Raw genomic sequence first — 16308 nt, 5'->3', positions numbered from 1 at the left:
GCATTTTTCATATACTACAAATTTCATCTAATTAGTAACTCCAATTGGGATTAGCCTGTAGTTTGTAAAATGCTTGCATAAATAAATTCATTCGTTTTCACATTTACAGAATTGTACAAGTTTGGAAGTTTTACCCCAGTTTTGCAGTGTCTCCTTAGTAAGTAAACTACAGTGTGGCCGGGAAGTCACTATACCCCTAAAGTTTGCAAAAAATATGAGTTAGGACGTGTGTTTAGAACATACTGTATTTTCGTTGTGGTCAGTTAGCAACAGTTGTTAATGGCACACACCCTGTAAAAGACAAGTGTGGTAATATGGCTGATACAAGTAGTTGCAGTGTCAATGAGCAGTTAATGACAAGTGTGTAGGTTCATGAATGACAACATACGAATCAAACAATGAAGCTAATTAGTGATATGTTTTGTTAATAAGTCGCCACCATGAAAAGCAGCAATATTGGCTTGGGAAAAATGTGCGTTTGAATTAGGCAGTGGAATGGATGAAAGTTAATGCTGTTAGAAACATGTGCTGCTGTTGCAGTATCCATTGAACAGTCCCCAATAAAATCTACTCATAAATGGTTAACGGAACTTTGTACAAGGTCTGTAAATAAAGTAAATGAGACTAGTTTTTTTTTGGTAGCCAAAGTGGCAACACTGTAATGTTACTAGTAAACATATGGTTATATGAACAGCTGAATTTAGTAGGTATTAATATTTATAGTCTATTGTTGCCATGTGAGACGTAAACAAATTTTTCATGAAACAAGTTTTTATCATGCTTTACAAAAATGAGTGATACTAATTATGAGTAGCATTGTGCAATCAAGTTTTGTGTTAAACTCTGTGAGAATGCTATTGAAACTTTTTCATAATTGAAAAGGGTATTTGGAGATGATGCCATGTCATGAGCCCAAGTTTTTAGGTGGTTTAAAGTGTTTTTAGCCAGGAATCAGTTGCAGACGATCACGCTCTGGAAGACTGATAATGCCAAAAGTGATGACAATGGTGAGCGAATCAGAGACTTGATATGGTTCAACCCCAATTAACTGTTAGAATGATTGCAGAACAATTGAATTCGAATAATACCACAGTCCATCAAATTTTGACTAAAAAATTGGACATGAGAAAAGTTTGTGCAAAATTGGTCCCAAAAAACCTCACTATTGAATAGAAAAACAACAGGGTGGATGTGTGCCATGATCTTCTAGGACGAATTAAAACTGATCCTGATTTTCTAAAAAATGTTATTACTGGTGATGAATCTTGGATATTTGAGTAAGACCCAGAAACAAAATACCAGAGCAAGGAGTGGCACACTTTAAACTCACTATGCCTCAAAAAAACAAAAATGAACAAATCAGAGCCATATTAATTTATTTCTTTGATAGTAATGGCATTGTCCATAAGGAGTTTTTGCCTACAGGACACTGACTGTAAATCAATATGTTTACTGAGAAATTCTTTAAAAAAACTGCAGAAAAGGATTGCACGTGAGACCAGCCATCAAAGACAATTGGATGCTGCACCTTGTCACACTGCACTCTCAATTAATGAGTTTTGGCAAGGAAAAACATTCCTGTAGTTCCTCAACCACTTTATTCACCTGATTTGAGTCCCTGCGACTTTTCCTGTTCCCGACTTTAAAAACCATCATTTTGGAATAGTAGAAAACTTAAAAAAAAATGTAACTGACCACCTGAAGGATACTCCAGTTTCTGAATTCCAACATTGCTATGAAGAGTGGGAAGACTGTTTGAAGTGTTGCGTGGCTATCCAAGGGAACTATTTTGAAGGTGATACAATTCATGCATAATTGGATTATAAATAAAAAGTTTTTCTGAACCATTCTCATTACTATATTTACAGATCTTGTATACCACAGAGACAGTGCAAGATCATATGAAAAAGGACTTGAAAGTTAGGCCATTTCCATCCATTGTTCGTCAAAGACTGTCAGATGCAGATATGGAATGTTGTGCTGCATTCTACCAGCCTTTATTAGAAAAATTACCCACTGCAGTGTACTGTGGAAAAGTGCTTTTTACTGTTGAATGTGCAATCTGTCGTAATTTTCATGCCAGAAATATGTTATTTTGAGCGAAAGAAAATATTTATTACACGACAGAATTGAAAAGAAATCCACTGCATGTTATGATATGGGCTGGAATAACAGCTCATCATTTGTTTGGTACTTATTTTTTTGATGGGCAGTGAATGCACAAACTTTAGAGATGTTGGAGGCATGATAAATACCACAGCTTCAAGAGAAGGGTCTCTTGGAATGAGTATGGTTGCAGTAGGATGGAGCACCTACACATTTTGCTCTATCAGTCCACATATTTTGGAATGAAAAATTTCCAGGATGTTGGATTGGCCACAGTAGCTCCGTTTTCACAGCCACCACAACAGACGATTCATTATGGGGAATTATCATGGCACATGTTGCAACAAATGAAGAATTGCATGATGCTGTGAGGGATGCTTTCCATAACGTAACACCAGAGATGCTCTGTTGTATGTCACAGAGGATGTGACGACATATAGAACTGTGTTGCAACTTGAGGGCGAATACATAGGTCCACTGGACCATTTAAATTAATACTATGTATCAAGTGAGTAAATAAAATAATTCATTATTAGATTGCATTTTCATTATAACTTTAATGGATACAGTGACTTCTTTCCCAGCCACTGTGTATGTAAATGGTTTAATGAGTAAATAAACCACTGTTAGGATTTAGACTGCATGGTGCAGACATGTTTACCTGAGGACTTATTTCACTGACATATTTTTCCTGTATTGATCAAAATTGATTGACTGTATTTATTAAACATTTTAAAAGTAAATTGAATATTATTTCAAGCCCTTCATTTTATTTTATTTTTTTCTATTATGTAAATTTAAATATTCATTTTTTCATGGTCATTGTGTTTTATTGTTATTGCTTTAGTGTTTTGATTCACTGATTTTATTTTCATCAAAAGTGAATTTTAATTTATTGTTAAACTTTTGTTTACTTCTTCTTTTTCCTGTTTAGCCTCCGGTAACTACTGTTTAGATAATTCTTCAGAGGATGAATGAGGATGATATGTATGAGTGTAAATGAAGTGTTAGTCTTGTACATTCTCAGTTCGACCGTTCCTGAGATGTGTGGTTAATTGAAACCCAACCACCAAAGAACACCGGTATCCACAATCTAGTATTCAAATCCATGTAAAAATATGTGGCTTTTGTTTACTAATTTTTGTTGTACTAATTAACTAATTTTTGAGTGTATTTTAAGGTTTCTTATTTCTCCTAATAAAAAGATTTTATACTTTGACATCCTTTGCCGTTTCAACACATTCATGTTTGAAGAAAAGTGAATAGTCACATGAGGAGATGTTATGATATACTATGTGTCACATTGTTCCTTTTTGGATCCCAGTGCAGCTCTCAGATGTTATATACGTGCACATCACTGCATAAATTTAAATTTGTATGGTGTAGTAATTCTGAATAAAGCCTTGCCTAAACAATGAAACCAAAGATGTTGAAATACTTATTTCTAATCAATCACGAGAACATTTGCCAACCAACACAGAAACCATTTCTGAGGCAAGTTATTACAAACTTCTGAAAATTGCACATAAGAATATATAGAACTGCACATAATAGGTAGTATCAACCTTTTTTAACAACTATCTTTTTTTTTTAATAAGCTTGAAAGTTACAGTGAATGACTATTCATGGAAAAGATTAATTTTGAATGCTGTGCAATTCAATGCAAGTTTAAAATTGATATTAAAGGTATTTATAAATCTTGTTCTTTTGAAACCTTTCAACATAAACTATCAGTAACTTAAAAAATTCTTTATAAATTCAGTGGCATTGTATGTGGAGATTATTAATGTTAATTTGTTAGACAATCCTAACTTTGCAGTGAATGAATTATTAGTAAAGTTAAATATTTCTATCAAAAGTTAGAGTTACAAGTACTTCTGTCACCTGCATTGACAATATATTTACATATCACAATTATCAAATTCTTATAGCATCCTTTCTTAGTAGGAAAACATCCAACAATGCATTGATCACTTTTATTTTCTGGAGAGTGTGAATAATAAAGATTTAAGTTTTATTATCAGAAACAAATTGGGAAAATAATGACAAAACTAACTTTGATGAAAAATTCAACAATTTGATTATTTTCAGGACTTCTAGCTTGACCTTAAGTCAAAATGAAAGAATATAAAAATAAAAATGCATTGATTACCAAGGAATCTTCTTGAAATATCTTAAAGATAACCAAAAATTACAAAAAGAATCAACTTTCATTATCTGATGGAAGATGATTTAATGAATTTTTTTTTCAATATTTAACAACAAACAAAGCTGAGTGGCTTTGTTTAAAACTCAAGATGAATAGCAGGAATGGTTTTGTTGTTGAATCATTACCAACATTATTGTTACCATAGATTGTTATATTTAAATTATTATTTTGTTTGTATCAATTGGGCCGTGCGTTTATGTAACTAAAGAGCTAGCTCTCTGGTTACAGAAATGCACGTCTTGGGCCTTTACCATTACATTAGTAAATATTCTACATGAATGGTTATATCTCTGAAGGTAAACACTACTGAGAAATGTACGTTGTTTTTGTATCGTAACTACGCTTTGTAAAACCGCCAGTGAGAATATTTTATTTGACGCAGTGATGCAATCCCTAAGAATTTTTTTTCATCTTGAACAGAATAACAAATCGAATTTTATTTTACTGACTATTTTTATTTTTTTTTTATTTATGTACAATTTGAATATATATTATTGATGTTAGTAATAATAAAACAGATTTTCTTTTTATGAGATATCAAAGTAAAAAATAATAAAAGAGCCTTGCATATCCGCTAATTTTCTACGATATAATACTTTAATTATAATTTTAAAATTAATATGATTAAAATAGTAGGTAAATAAATGTTTTATCAGTGGTTAACCTGATAACAGATTTTAAATTTCAAGCTTTCCTCTTATCTGTTACAAGTACATACGGTATGCTTTATGTGTGTAATTGAGGTTATGTTTTGTAACCCCAAGGGAACTTTTTCTGTTAACCTTGAATTTTTTTAATATCAGTATAACGTATCACAGTTTTGCTACCATCTGTTATTCAATCTGGTTGTAACTATGTCGAAAAAAACAGTTATTGGTAAAATAGGCCCTTCAGTTTTGAATTCGGATTTGGCAAATCTACATGATGAATCCTTAAGACTGTTAGATTGTGGCGCAGATTATCTTCATCTCGATGTAATGGATGGTCATTTTGTTCCAAATATTACATTCGGTCATCCTGTTGTTAAGTGTTTAAGAACGAAAATTAAAGATGCATTTTTTGAAACTCATATGATGGTCTCAAATCCATTACAGGTATTTTTTTTAGAATAATATTCAAAATGTATTACAGTTTTTAGGGGAAATACTGACTAAAATTTTGTGTTATGGGTGTTTGTAGGCGTTTTGATGTTCTGTAAGATTTATCGTGAAATTTGTTTAAAATTGCATGTTATGAAGGATCAATTTTGTAGTTTCTAATATTCATGTAATAACAATGCCGTTATTCCTTGTAGAAAGTGATGCAATACAAATACAGGTCTAAACATCTAAACCTTTTGTCTGTTTCACCTTTTATCCTTGAAACATAAATTCCTTGTGAAATTTTTTTATATTGCCCAACCAAACAATTTTAAAACTTTGTGAAGTGGAAAATATCTGGTCCCTTTATTTGTGTTGCAGTTTGTAACAGATACATATTGTCCAACTTCATACTCAAACTTTTCACTTGTGAATGATGTTTTACTACCAGCCCTATTGTTTTATTGTTTTAAATTTGCTGTAATAGCTAGTAATTTTATGCCTGAACAAAATTATAAAATGTGATATTTAAACTTTTATAAAAATGCCTCCCAAATGTGTGGAAATATGCTTCAAGAAGATCTTTTCACTAGTATGAAATAGTTTCTACTTCAGTGTTGTAAGTAATGCTGTTAAGGAGCTCTCTTAAAGTAGTTGGAACATTTATTTGTATGTTCAAGTTGTGTAATTGATCTTTGTTGTATAATGCTTTTATCAAATTTGGTGTGACAAATTTTCACAACTTAAAAATTCTATGTATAGCATGAACTCAAACATATTTGAATAACAAGAAAAGTTTAAAAGTGTTAAATTTGATAAAAGAAATATATTAATTTATGTAATTCAAAAAAGATATTGCGGCTTATTTCCGTATATGTAGAATATGAGCAGATAGTTACTTTTCTTTATAAAAATAATTTTAGGAACTTAGTTTGGGATTTGAAGCTCTATTGATGTTGCCATTTGCTTATTTTTAGTTTATTATTTTTATTTATATTTTACCTTGCTAATATTTAAAATCATTTTGTTCTACACTGTTTACAAGCAAGTAAAATTTGCTCCTATTTATATAAACCAATTTTTTGCCAGAAATAGTTGTATAGGTTTTTTATTTTATTTATCTGTTTTATATTGTATGTATATATTTTAATTGAAAATGACTATATTTTCACAAATTATTTTCTTTTTCTTTCCTAGTTTCACTTTTGTTGAACCTGGTTTTATAATGTAAAATAATTTGTATAAGTAAGTCAATGTTCTACTATTTTTAGTGAACAAAAACCTTGCATGATGTTTGCATGTGGGGGTCTAAATATTTTTTCTAATAAATTTTTGTTTTCTTTACCAACAAAGTACTTAATAAAAGAATTAATTTATTTAAGGAATTTTTTATTTTAACTATCTTTTAAAACAAATTAGTTATGTGCTGCTAATTTTAGAATGTTTATGTATTTTTTTCAATAATGTATATAAGCTGAAGTTATAAATGAATTGCATGAAAAGACTACGTCAATTGTTTCTTATTTTTCTATCTGTTTGATGTGAAAGTACGAGGCATATTCATAAAGTAAGAAGGGCTGTCGGCTTGTATTTAAGTATTAGCAGGTCTGAACACAGTTTCACGCATGCAGGGCCATCTATTGGCAATTTATAAAGCCACTGAAGTTGCTGTTTTAATTGTGTAGTCGTTTGCCTGCCGGTGAATGCAAATCGCAATGTCCGTGACAATCGTTTCCCCCGTCAGTTTTGAAGTCGCGCTGTGATTCGATTTTTGTGTGCAAAAAGATCTTCAGCTGCTGAAATTCATCGGGAGTTGTGCCTAGTGTATGGACCTACAGTAATAAGTGAAGGAAAGGTTAGCCAACGATGTCGAGACTAAAAATGCACTTTGTGCGAGACGCACAAATGTGCATGACGAAGAGCAGAGTGGCAGGCCCAGTATTCAGACCGACGAAATCGTTGAACAAGTGAACTAAAAACTGTGATATGATTGGCGATTGATGATTAGTGCTCTGGCTGATGAATTTCCGCATGTTGGACACACCTCTATCTACACGATTGCGTAAAAAAGCTTGGTTATCATAAATTGTGTGCAAGGTGGGTACCGAAAATGTTCACCGACTATCACAAAGAGCAAAGAATATGTAGTGGACTAGCGTTTTTTGACGACCAACGATAAGATGGTGATGATTTGTTTTCCCACATTGTTAAGGGCGACGAGAAGTGGATTTCCTACACCATTGCAGAATCGAAACAACAGTCAATTCGGTGGTGCCATTCAAGTTCCCCAAAACCGAAAAAGTTTAAGCAGTCTACCTACTTGAGTCGAAAAATGCTAGCTACGGTTTTTTGGGACAAAAAGGGCCTCATTTTGGTTGATTTCATGGAACGTGGATCAGCAATTACAGCTGACGTGTACTGCGAAACGCTCATCAAACTGAGACGTGCTATCCAAAATCGACGATGCGGGAAACTGCCATATAGCGTACTCCTACTTCACGACAATGCGTATCCTCACACTGCTGCCTTAACCAAGAAGATTCAAGATTTTCGTTGGGAACTGTTTGACTATTCTTAATGTAGTTCCGACCTTGCACCTAGCGACTACTTCCTCCTCTTGCATTTGAAAAAGAGGCTTCGTGGACAACGGTTTGAAAACGACGAGGAACTTAAAACTGCCATTGTCAACTGGTTCAATTACCATCCGGCGAACTCCATGCAGAGGGGATAAAGAAACTGGTGCAGCGTTACGAAAAGTGCTTAAAACTGAATGTAGATTTTGTGGAAAAGTGAATTAAATATGTAGTAAACTAAAACTGTAAGTAAAAGCCTTTTCTCACGTGTTAAGTTTTTCTAATGACTGAACGACCCTTTATGAATATGCCTTGTATGTATACATATATTTGATATAGGTGAGTAATACCTTTGGAAAAGTAGTAATTTATATATATTCCTTTTAAATGACGTCTTAACAGTTTGATTTTGAATGTTTATATAAAACATAACAATTAATTAATTTTTATTGTAAAGAATAGGTATTTAATAAAATCCAAAATATGCCCTATATTTTATTATCCCCTAGTTATTATTGTTAAATTGACGTTCAGTGAAGCACAAGTTTTATATACAAAATATTTTAGCTTGTTGCATATTTAAATATATAATTATATTTTATTAAAATATTATAAAAATAACTGTAGTACTTTACTGAAAATGCTCTTTTAAAAGGTGAACATGTTTAATTTGATAAGTTCCAGATAATTACTTTAGAATAAAATTTAAACAGTTACATGCCTGTTTGTACCAGTAAAAAATTGCCAGGATAACTCCAATTCTATTACATATAGTAACAGACTTTTAGGATCTTAACATTAAAAATACTCTAACCACCATGCTGGTGGTTAGAGTACCTGGTAAGGCATTTACCAGTTACAATCTCAATAAATGACTGTTCCCAATCTTCAAGTGTGATTTTGTGTTCTGCAATGTAATTTTGATAAGCTTAATTTTATTAGTAATACCTGTTCTATCTAAAATTATCATCTTCTATTGACATTGATGGAGGCTTGTCGGAAATGAGAGAGAGAGAGTGAGAGGTTAGATGATCAACATTGTACCCAGGTTTTCATGGATTTGTTTAGTCATAAATATCTGTCAATAATAATGACCTTTCTCTTTCATAAAAATATTATTAAATTTATTATTATTAAGGTTTTTCTCTATATAAACAATTACTGTCAATAATGTTTACATAAAAACAGTCAGGATTCAATTATTTGTTAACTTTTGTCCCAAGTGAGAGTAAAAGGTGTGGATGATACCTTGCACAAGTGATTGGATAGTTGAAAAAAGGCATTTACGTTTTTCTTTCTTTTTTTTTTTTTTTTTTTTAACCGAATGTTAAGAGAAGAGATCCAAAAATCCTTCATCTTATATTGTATTAAAATTACTTTATAGATTTGTTCATTTATTTATCTACATTTTTTATTTATTTACTTTTAAATGAAATTTTTTGACTATGAAGAACATGTTATATCTCTTCCATTGACCTTGATTGGTAGGCCGACCTATTTAATATAAAATTGTAATTTCATTTATCGCTTTTTTTATTAACTAATAACTTATATTAAGCAAAGAAGATTGTATGAAAACATATTTTAATTAAAATAATAATGTTTTGTTTTCTACAGATCTTTTTCATAAATGTATCATTAAACTGTTCTATTGACCAGATTTGTAATCTTAAAATGATTTTATCAGTAGGTCATTTGACTTGCTATGTGTAAATATTTATGATCTACTGGGATTTAATAATTTAATTTATATTAATAGCCTTTATTCTACTTCATTTTGTTTTTTACTTACTTCATTTATTTGATGATATTTTTTCGTGTTGATTAAATTAAAATCTTTATACTCCATTCATTAAATAATACTGAAATACTTCCCGATTATAACTTAATCATTTTAAATAAAAAAATTCTATGTATTTTTAATGTTCCAAAATCATTATTACTGAAATAGTATGAATAATAATCTTTAAAAAATGTAATTACTTATTTCTTCCACCATATCTGTATCAATAAATAACTATCTATCATATAAAATCTAACTACTGAATGACTATTAATTAAATTTTATTATATATAAAGTTTTTTTTTTAACTTTGCAAATAATCTTCTAGATTAGTTAATTTGTTATCATTAAACATTTATTCATTTATATAGTAATGCGGTAAACGCATGATATTAAGTAATGAATTACTCTGCATTTTATTTTCTAATTTTCCATTAAGAAAAATTTCTTATATTATTTTAGTTAATTAAGCTTGTAATTATTATTTTTCTGGTTTTAACTATTCTTTTTAAAATAAAAAAGTTATTCTTTGTTTTCTTCTCTTTTAATTTGTGATGATTATATATTTTTATTAAAAAAATAAACCAGTATATATATATATATATGTATTTTCATTATATTATATTTTTTATTTTTTTATATTATATATATATTTTCATTATATATATATATAATGGACCTGAGTCATGGATTTCTGCCAGTTAAGAAGAGAGTATAGTAGAAAATATAATAATGGAAGAAATTCAGTAGGGGACTAAAAGGAATCCTTTTTCTAAGGCTAATAGGCCTGTTTAACAGTTTAACAATCGTTCTTTGTAATACTGCCCACTGACACATGCACCACAGATGTTGCTCCATGAGAAGAATTATCAGACAAGAGTAGAAATTCATGGAAAAATTCTGATATTTTTAACAAAATATATGTGATTTGATAGAAGTATGCAAGTTATGTTATGCAAAATATGGCTCAAATGAAATTTGCAACAATGAATACAGCTAATCTGTAGATGAAAAAATTATTTAGAAATGTATCAAATTTTTAAATACCCTTCAACATGTCTTGATATTAAAAAATGTTAGTAATTACAGAATAAAATGAGTAATAACACGAAAAAAAATTATCTATAATTATTTAACAATTACAAACACAACTATAAGAAAATATAAACCCTTTTAGTGATTACTGATTAGTAAATCCACAATTTTTTTCACTAAAATATACAAGTAATTTTACTATTCCTGTTCCTGTTTAGTATTTGTTTTTCTGATCTAGTTATTATTTATCAGTAACTACTGAACTCACTTCCTAGATGTGCTTTTTCTTTGTATATATATATTTCATGTTGTCTATACGATGTGTGTATGTGCACATGCTCATTTTTAAATAAGTAATTTCAATAATGTCATTATCCAGTATTGGGATGGGTAATTAACTACACGTTGAGGGATGTATGAAAAAGATTTAGTAATATAATCGATAAATATTGGTTAAAACAAAAATGATTCATGGCAGTCGTTCAATCATCACAGCTCTCAACATGTTTTGTACTAATCTGTAATTCTATATACATACATATAAACTATTACAATACTTATTAAGCTGAAGTTTGAAAGTAAGTATAAAATAGAATTTTTGACAATTGATAAACTATAACATTTTTTTGTATTATTTAATTTGTTGTAGAATGAGTACTTCTGAGTTCTTGTTTAGTTGGTGACTAATTTATACTTTGATAGCAAACTAACTAGACAGTACAATAAAATACTTAAATGCAGTATAGCCAGAAAAATGTTACTTCATAAAAGTAGTATGGGCTGTACAGTAATGTAGAATGTGACTATCACATTTTTCCAAGAAGTTTTACTGTGTAATTTAATCTTGTATTAGTGTCACACACCTTGTCTGTTTGCCTAAGCTTATCTGTCAGGTAAGTGATTTATAAAAAATTTTCTTGAAAAATGCTGATATTTGATCATTAGTAAGTATTAAAACTGATTTAAAAGATATCATCTATAATCCCTAATGATAATTTTCACAGTTAAATTTGACACCAACAGATTAGAACTACCAATCTTATTTTTGTTATTAAAATCAAACATGTCAGTTGCACATAATGCAATTTATTAATTTTTATTACATTTTTTTTTTTCAGTGGATAGAACCTATGTCATCAGCTGGTGTTGATCAGTATACATTCCATGTTGAACCTATTGAAGATATACCTTATGCTTGTAGAAAAGTTAGAGAAGCTGGCATGAAGGTAATATGTTGTGTACTCAAGTCAAACCATTTTATGTTATTGTAATAAACTGCCAAAAGATATAATACAGTAAAATTAAAAAAAAAAAACATTACCCTGATGATGTTCTGGTATGACTTTTTTACATAAAAAATTCTCAAATACCGCTAAATTCCCAATACTGCATTCCTTCGTATAGGTATCATAACAATTGCCATTAAAAATTCTGCCAAATCCCTCCTATCTTAAACCAAAAAACTGGGAAAAGCAATTATAAAAAAAAAATAAACAAAATGTTTAATTATGAAAATTCAAGAATGAATTTTTATCTTTAGTTTAGTAATGTGTAGAATCGCACCTTTCTGCTCATGACTGCAAAAACTGATTTATACATTCTTCAGCCAAGGGCTCATTGTTTATTATTCATTTTTAATAGTGAATAAAACGTTGAACTTTATATTGGTTTTTTTATAAAAGTATTTAGATTTAATGGATTAACTTTACATAATAAAGCATGGGTAATTGGGAGTTTACTGCAGCTGCTTTCTTTATTACATAGATATAGATCTAGGTAATCTGTCTTGTTTTTATCAGGAATCTTTCTAAAATCTTGCTTTTACCAAGATTTTTAAGTCTGGATTTTAGTCATTGTGTCATTCAGTAGATTTCACAAGAATATTAAACATGTTTTCCTTAATACTATTTGTTTTTCTCTCTATAATAAATCAAAGGTTTTTCAAAGTCCTTAATATAAGAAATTTGAAGGCCTCTAGTAACATGATAGTAAGGGCCTCTTACACACATTAGATCTATGGTCACAAGACTTCTACTGCCACCTCTGTTTCCTTAGTCCTTATTTGTTACCTTTCCCTCAACATTACTGGCTTACATCCAATTTAATAGAAGTTTTACTCAGTATTGCTTCAGTTATGTTGTGAACTAAATAGCAGTTAATTTTTTAAGTTATCACATCTACTCATAATCATTTTATTATGTTAAATTTTAAATGTTATTTCAATTAGGTTGGTCTTGCTATAAAGCCTGCTACACCAGTGGAAATTTTGGAGAGTTATGTTGATTTAGCTGATACAGTCCTTATTATGACAGTAGAACCTGGATTTGGTGGACAGAAGTTTATGGATGATATGATGCCCAAAGTGCGTTGGTTGCGTAATAACTATCCATCATTAGACATTGAAGTTGATGGTGGTGTTGGGCTTAATACTATTCAGAATTGTGCAGAGGTAATGACATTTTTTTGTTGTTATACTAGACATTTTTTTATGTTATACTGCATTCTACAATGCACTGTGTTAAATCTGATTCTGAAAATTATTTCAAGTATTGTTGTTCATGATACTAAAAATTTTCAAAAATTGATATTTCAAGAATATCTTTACAGAAGAAAGAGGTGCCTTATTTGGTTAACAATTTATTTCTTCAGAGGTAGAGTACCTCAACCTTAAAGATTAAGGTTAATCAACCTTAATACATTTTCATGTATTGGGTACATATTAATCACATCATTATTTATCATCCAATTTGCATTATTTTGTTTAAAAAAATATATTATTTTTAACATCTAATGAAAATGTAAAGAATTTATTTTTTATTGACCCTTCAGTACTTCAGTATCATCTTTCATTTTTTAGCATTAAAAAAATTGTTAATAGAGATTATGGTATAGAGCTTTCTAACATCATATTTAAAATTGGCTTAACAATGTTATTGTAAAAATAAATTACAGTAGGATTTTTGATTGGTTATTAAAAGTAGTTATAGATTCCCCAAATTCATTATTAAGTTTCAAAAATCCAATAGTTACCCAATTTCCAAATACTAAACACCAATATTCATTTTACTAAATGAGTATTGAATAATGAATACATTTAGTTATATGCTTATGACTTTTTTATTCTTGCCTTATCGATCCTTATGTTTTTGAATACCATTAAACCAAAGAATTAGTTTTCTTCAAAAGGGCATTTTAAATTATTGTTATACATATAAAAATTATGGTTCACCCTAATCATCTATAAACTGTGAAGTGATTTTTTCACAGTTTAATATCAAAAATTAAGATTATATTTATTATTTTTTTTGAGGCACTAAACTACCATCCTATCTTGTTTTTTTTTTTTAAGAGAAATATTGTCTACTTAATTAATGAAAGCAGTTTAATGTTTTGGTTAAGACGTCACAGTGATTACAGATATCTATTTTAAAATTACCCAAAATGCTCTTATATTTATAGAAAACGTTGCTAATATAAACACGCTTTTGCCACTCCACTGACCTCATGAGAGGTTAGCCAGTGGCTTTTTTTGGCACGTTTCCTTATACATTTTAAATATTTAATTCCACACACAAGCCTTGAGGTAATATGATGAATTAATTATCAAAAAGTAAAAAATAACAACATGAATCTTCTAATTTTAAGTTGATTGATATAAGCTTTACAGGCACTGGATGTTTGTATAAATAAATCTTTTAAAACTGCTCTTCAAAAGCAGTATCTGATCATTTGACTAGTAGATTTCATCTTCACAAATTATAACTAGGTGTAAACCAAAATTTTCTTAAAAAGTATTGCATTAATTTTATGTACTTTTAACTGGATTAACAGATTTTGATGAAATGTGGCAGAGAGATTCTTGTAAATGAAGCAATTTGTTGATAATAGTTTGGGGGTCAAATCTCCAGGGAGGGTGTTAATAGTTTCTTTGGGGGTCAATTTTTCAAACATAACCCTACTTTATATTAAGGTCAGTATTTATATATATATATATACATGCTTATCTTGTCTATTAAAAAACATTTTCCCAAATTCTTCTCCCCTTCTCAAAAAATTGAACAAAAACTACTTTATTATTTACTGCATATTTTTTAAGCAAGTCTTTTGGGATAATATTCAGGGTGGGGAGCTGATCTGAGTTTAAAAGATTAATTTTTTCAATTTTTAAAACTTTTTTTAGTTTATTTAAATTTTTAATAATATTACAATAAAATTTCATCATAATTCATCCCAAAAAAAGAAATGTGTAGTAACTTTTTATTGCTTATACATTTTTCAATGTAATTTTTTTAAATTTCATCTAATGCCAGTATAACAATTTACACTTTGCATTGATTATACAAAATGTAATGTTGCCTCTTTTTTTTAAAAAGGCAAAGAGAATTGAATTTCTATACAGATCAATTATTTATAAAAAGATCAAATGAAAATATTTCCTTTGAATTTTGTAGACTTTTATCTCCGATCAAGTCTTTTCATTTATTAAGAAAATTATTTTCATTTTTACGTATTTTTTATTTGCCTACTCTGTATTTTTTCACCTGTTGAACTGAATTAATTTATGTAAAAGCTTTTTTTTATTCTCAGCATTAGTATTCCTCTACCAGTCATGGTATGAAATTAAATTTAATATTATAACTGAATTATTAAAAAAAAAAATATTTATATATATTATATATAATAATTAAATAAATATAAAATATTTATATATATATAAGAAAATTATTATTTAAAATATTAAATGTAATATTTAGATTATTTTTATTTTACAGGCTGGTGCAAACATGATTGTTTCTGGTACAGCTGTTATTGCTGCAGAGAATCCCTCTAAAGTTATTGCTACAATGAGAGAGATTGTAAATTCTGAGATAACCAAAAAAAATATTTTTTAGGTAATAATTATCAGTTGTTAACAAGTACTGTGATGATTCACCCTTTATTTTTATGGCAACATTCCAATTATATTTCTTAAACCATATTGGTGACTAATTTTTATATCCTGTATATTATATTTATTGTTATATCTGGGTGAGAGAATAGAATAATTATAAAACTACAATAAATTATTATGAATCTTAAGAAGTTATATTACAGTGTATGTCTATATTTATATATTTATTATTTTAATAAAGTATATTATGTTTATTCAACAGTACTTGGTGAATTAATTTACCTACTTTTGTATTATTTTCTAATTACTAAGGAAGAGAAGTGCAACTGAAGTTATTATATCTCCATTGTCTGGAAAGAAGCCAAGGCCCCATACTTTAATTTCCAAACTTTAAAAAAAATTAAATGTAGGTTCACCAACCTTAATCTTAAACCCTAAATTTTGTGATTTTACATATTTCCAATATGTACTATGTCTAATTTTTCAAAGTTTTGAAATTATTATGTATGTAATTAAGTTATAATTATTTTACTTAAATTAGTCTTTTTAAAAGATTCATACTACCTCTGTATTGTAAAATTATGTTTAAATTCTATTAATAAACCACTGAAACATGGCAGAAACAAGATGTG

At 29.0% G+C, this 16308-nt stretch overlaps 1 protein-coding gene across 2 annotated transcripts; it reads left to right on the top strand.

The window, feature by feature from the left end:
- Nucleotides 1-5024: 5024 nt before the first annotated feature.
- Nucleotides 5025-15940, top strand: Rpe (ribulose-phosphate 3-epimerase). Of its 2 annotated transcripts, none has more exons than XM_075375364.1 (4): nt 5025-5409; nt 11904-12011; nt 13013-13234; nt 15558-15940. In XM_075375364.1, the coding sequence occupies exons 1-4, from the start codon at nt 5170-5172 to the stop codon at nt 15675-15677; spliced, it is 690 nt and encodes a 229-aa protein (XP_075231479.1). In that variant the 5' UTR covers nt 5025-5169; the 3' UTR covers nt 15678-15940. The 2 variants fall into 2 exon arrangements, with proteins under 2 accessions (XP_075231479.1, XP_075231480.1); XM_075375365.1 differs by lacking the exon at nt 15558-15940 and adding an exon at nt 14617-14757.
- Nucleotides 15941-16308: the final 368 nt, after the last annotated feature.

This window comes from Lycorma delicatula, chromosome 9 (genome assembly GCF_047948215.1).
Source record: "Lycorma delicatula isolate Av1 chromosome 9, ASM4794821v1, whole genome shotgun sequence".
Classification (NCBI taxonomy): domain Eukaryota; kingdom Metazoa; phylum Arthropoda; class Insecta; order Hemiptera; family Fulgoridae; genus Lycorma; species Lycorma delicatula.
The sequence above is the reverse complement of the archived record's forward strand: the minus strand, read 5'-3'. Positions and strand labels throughout refer to the sequence as shown.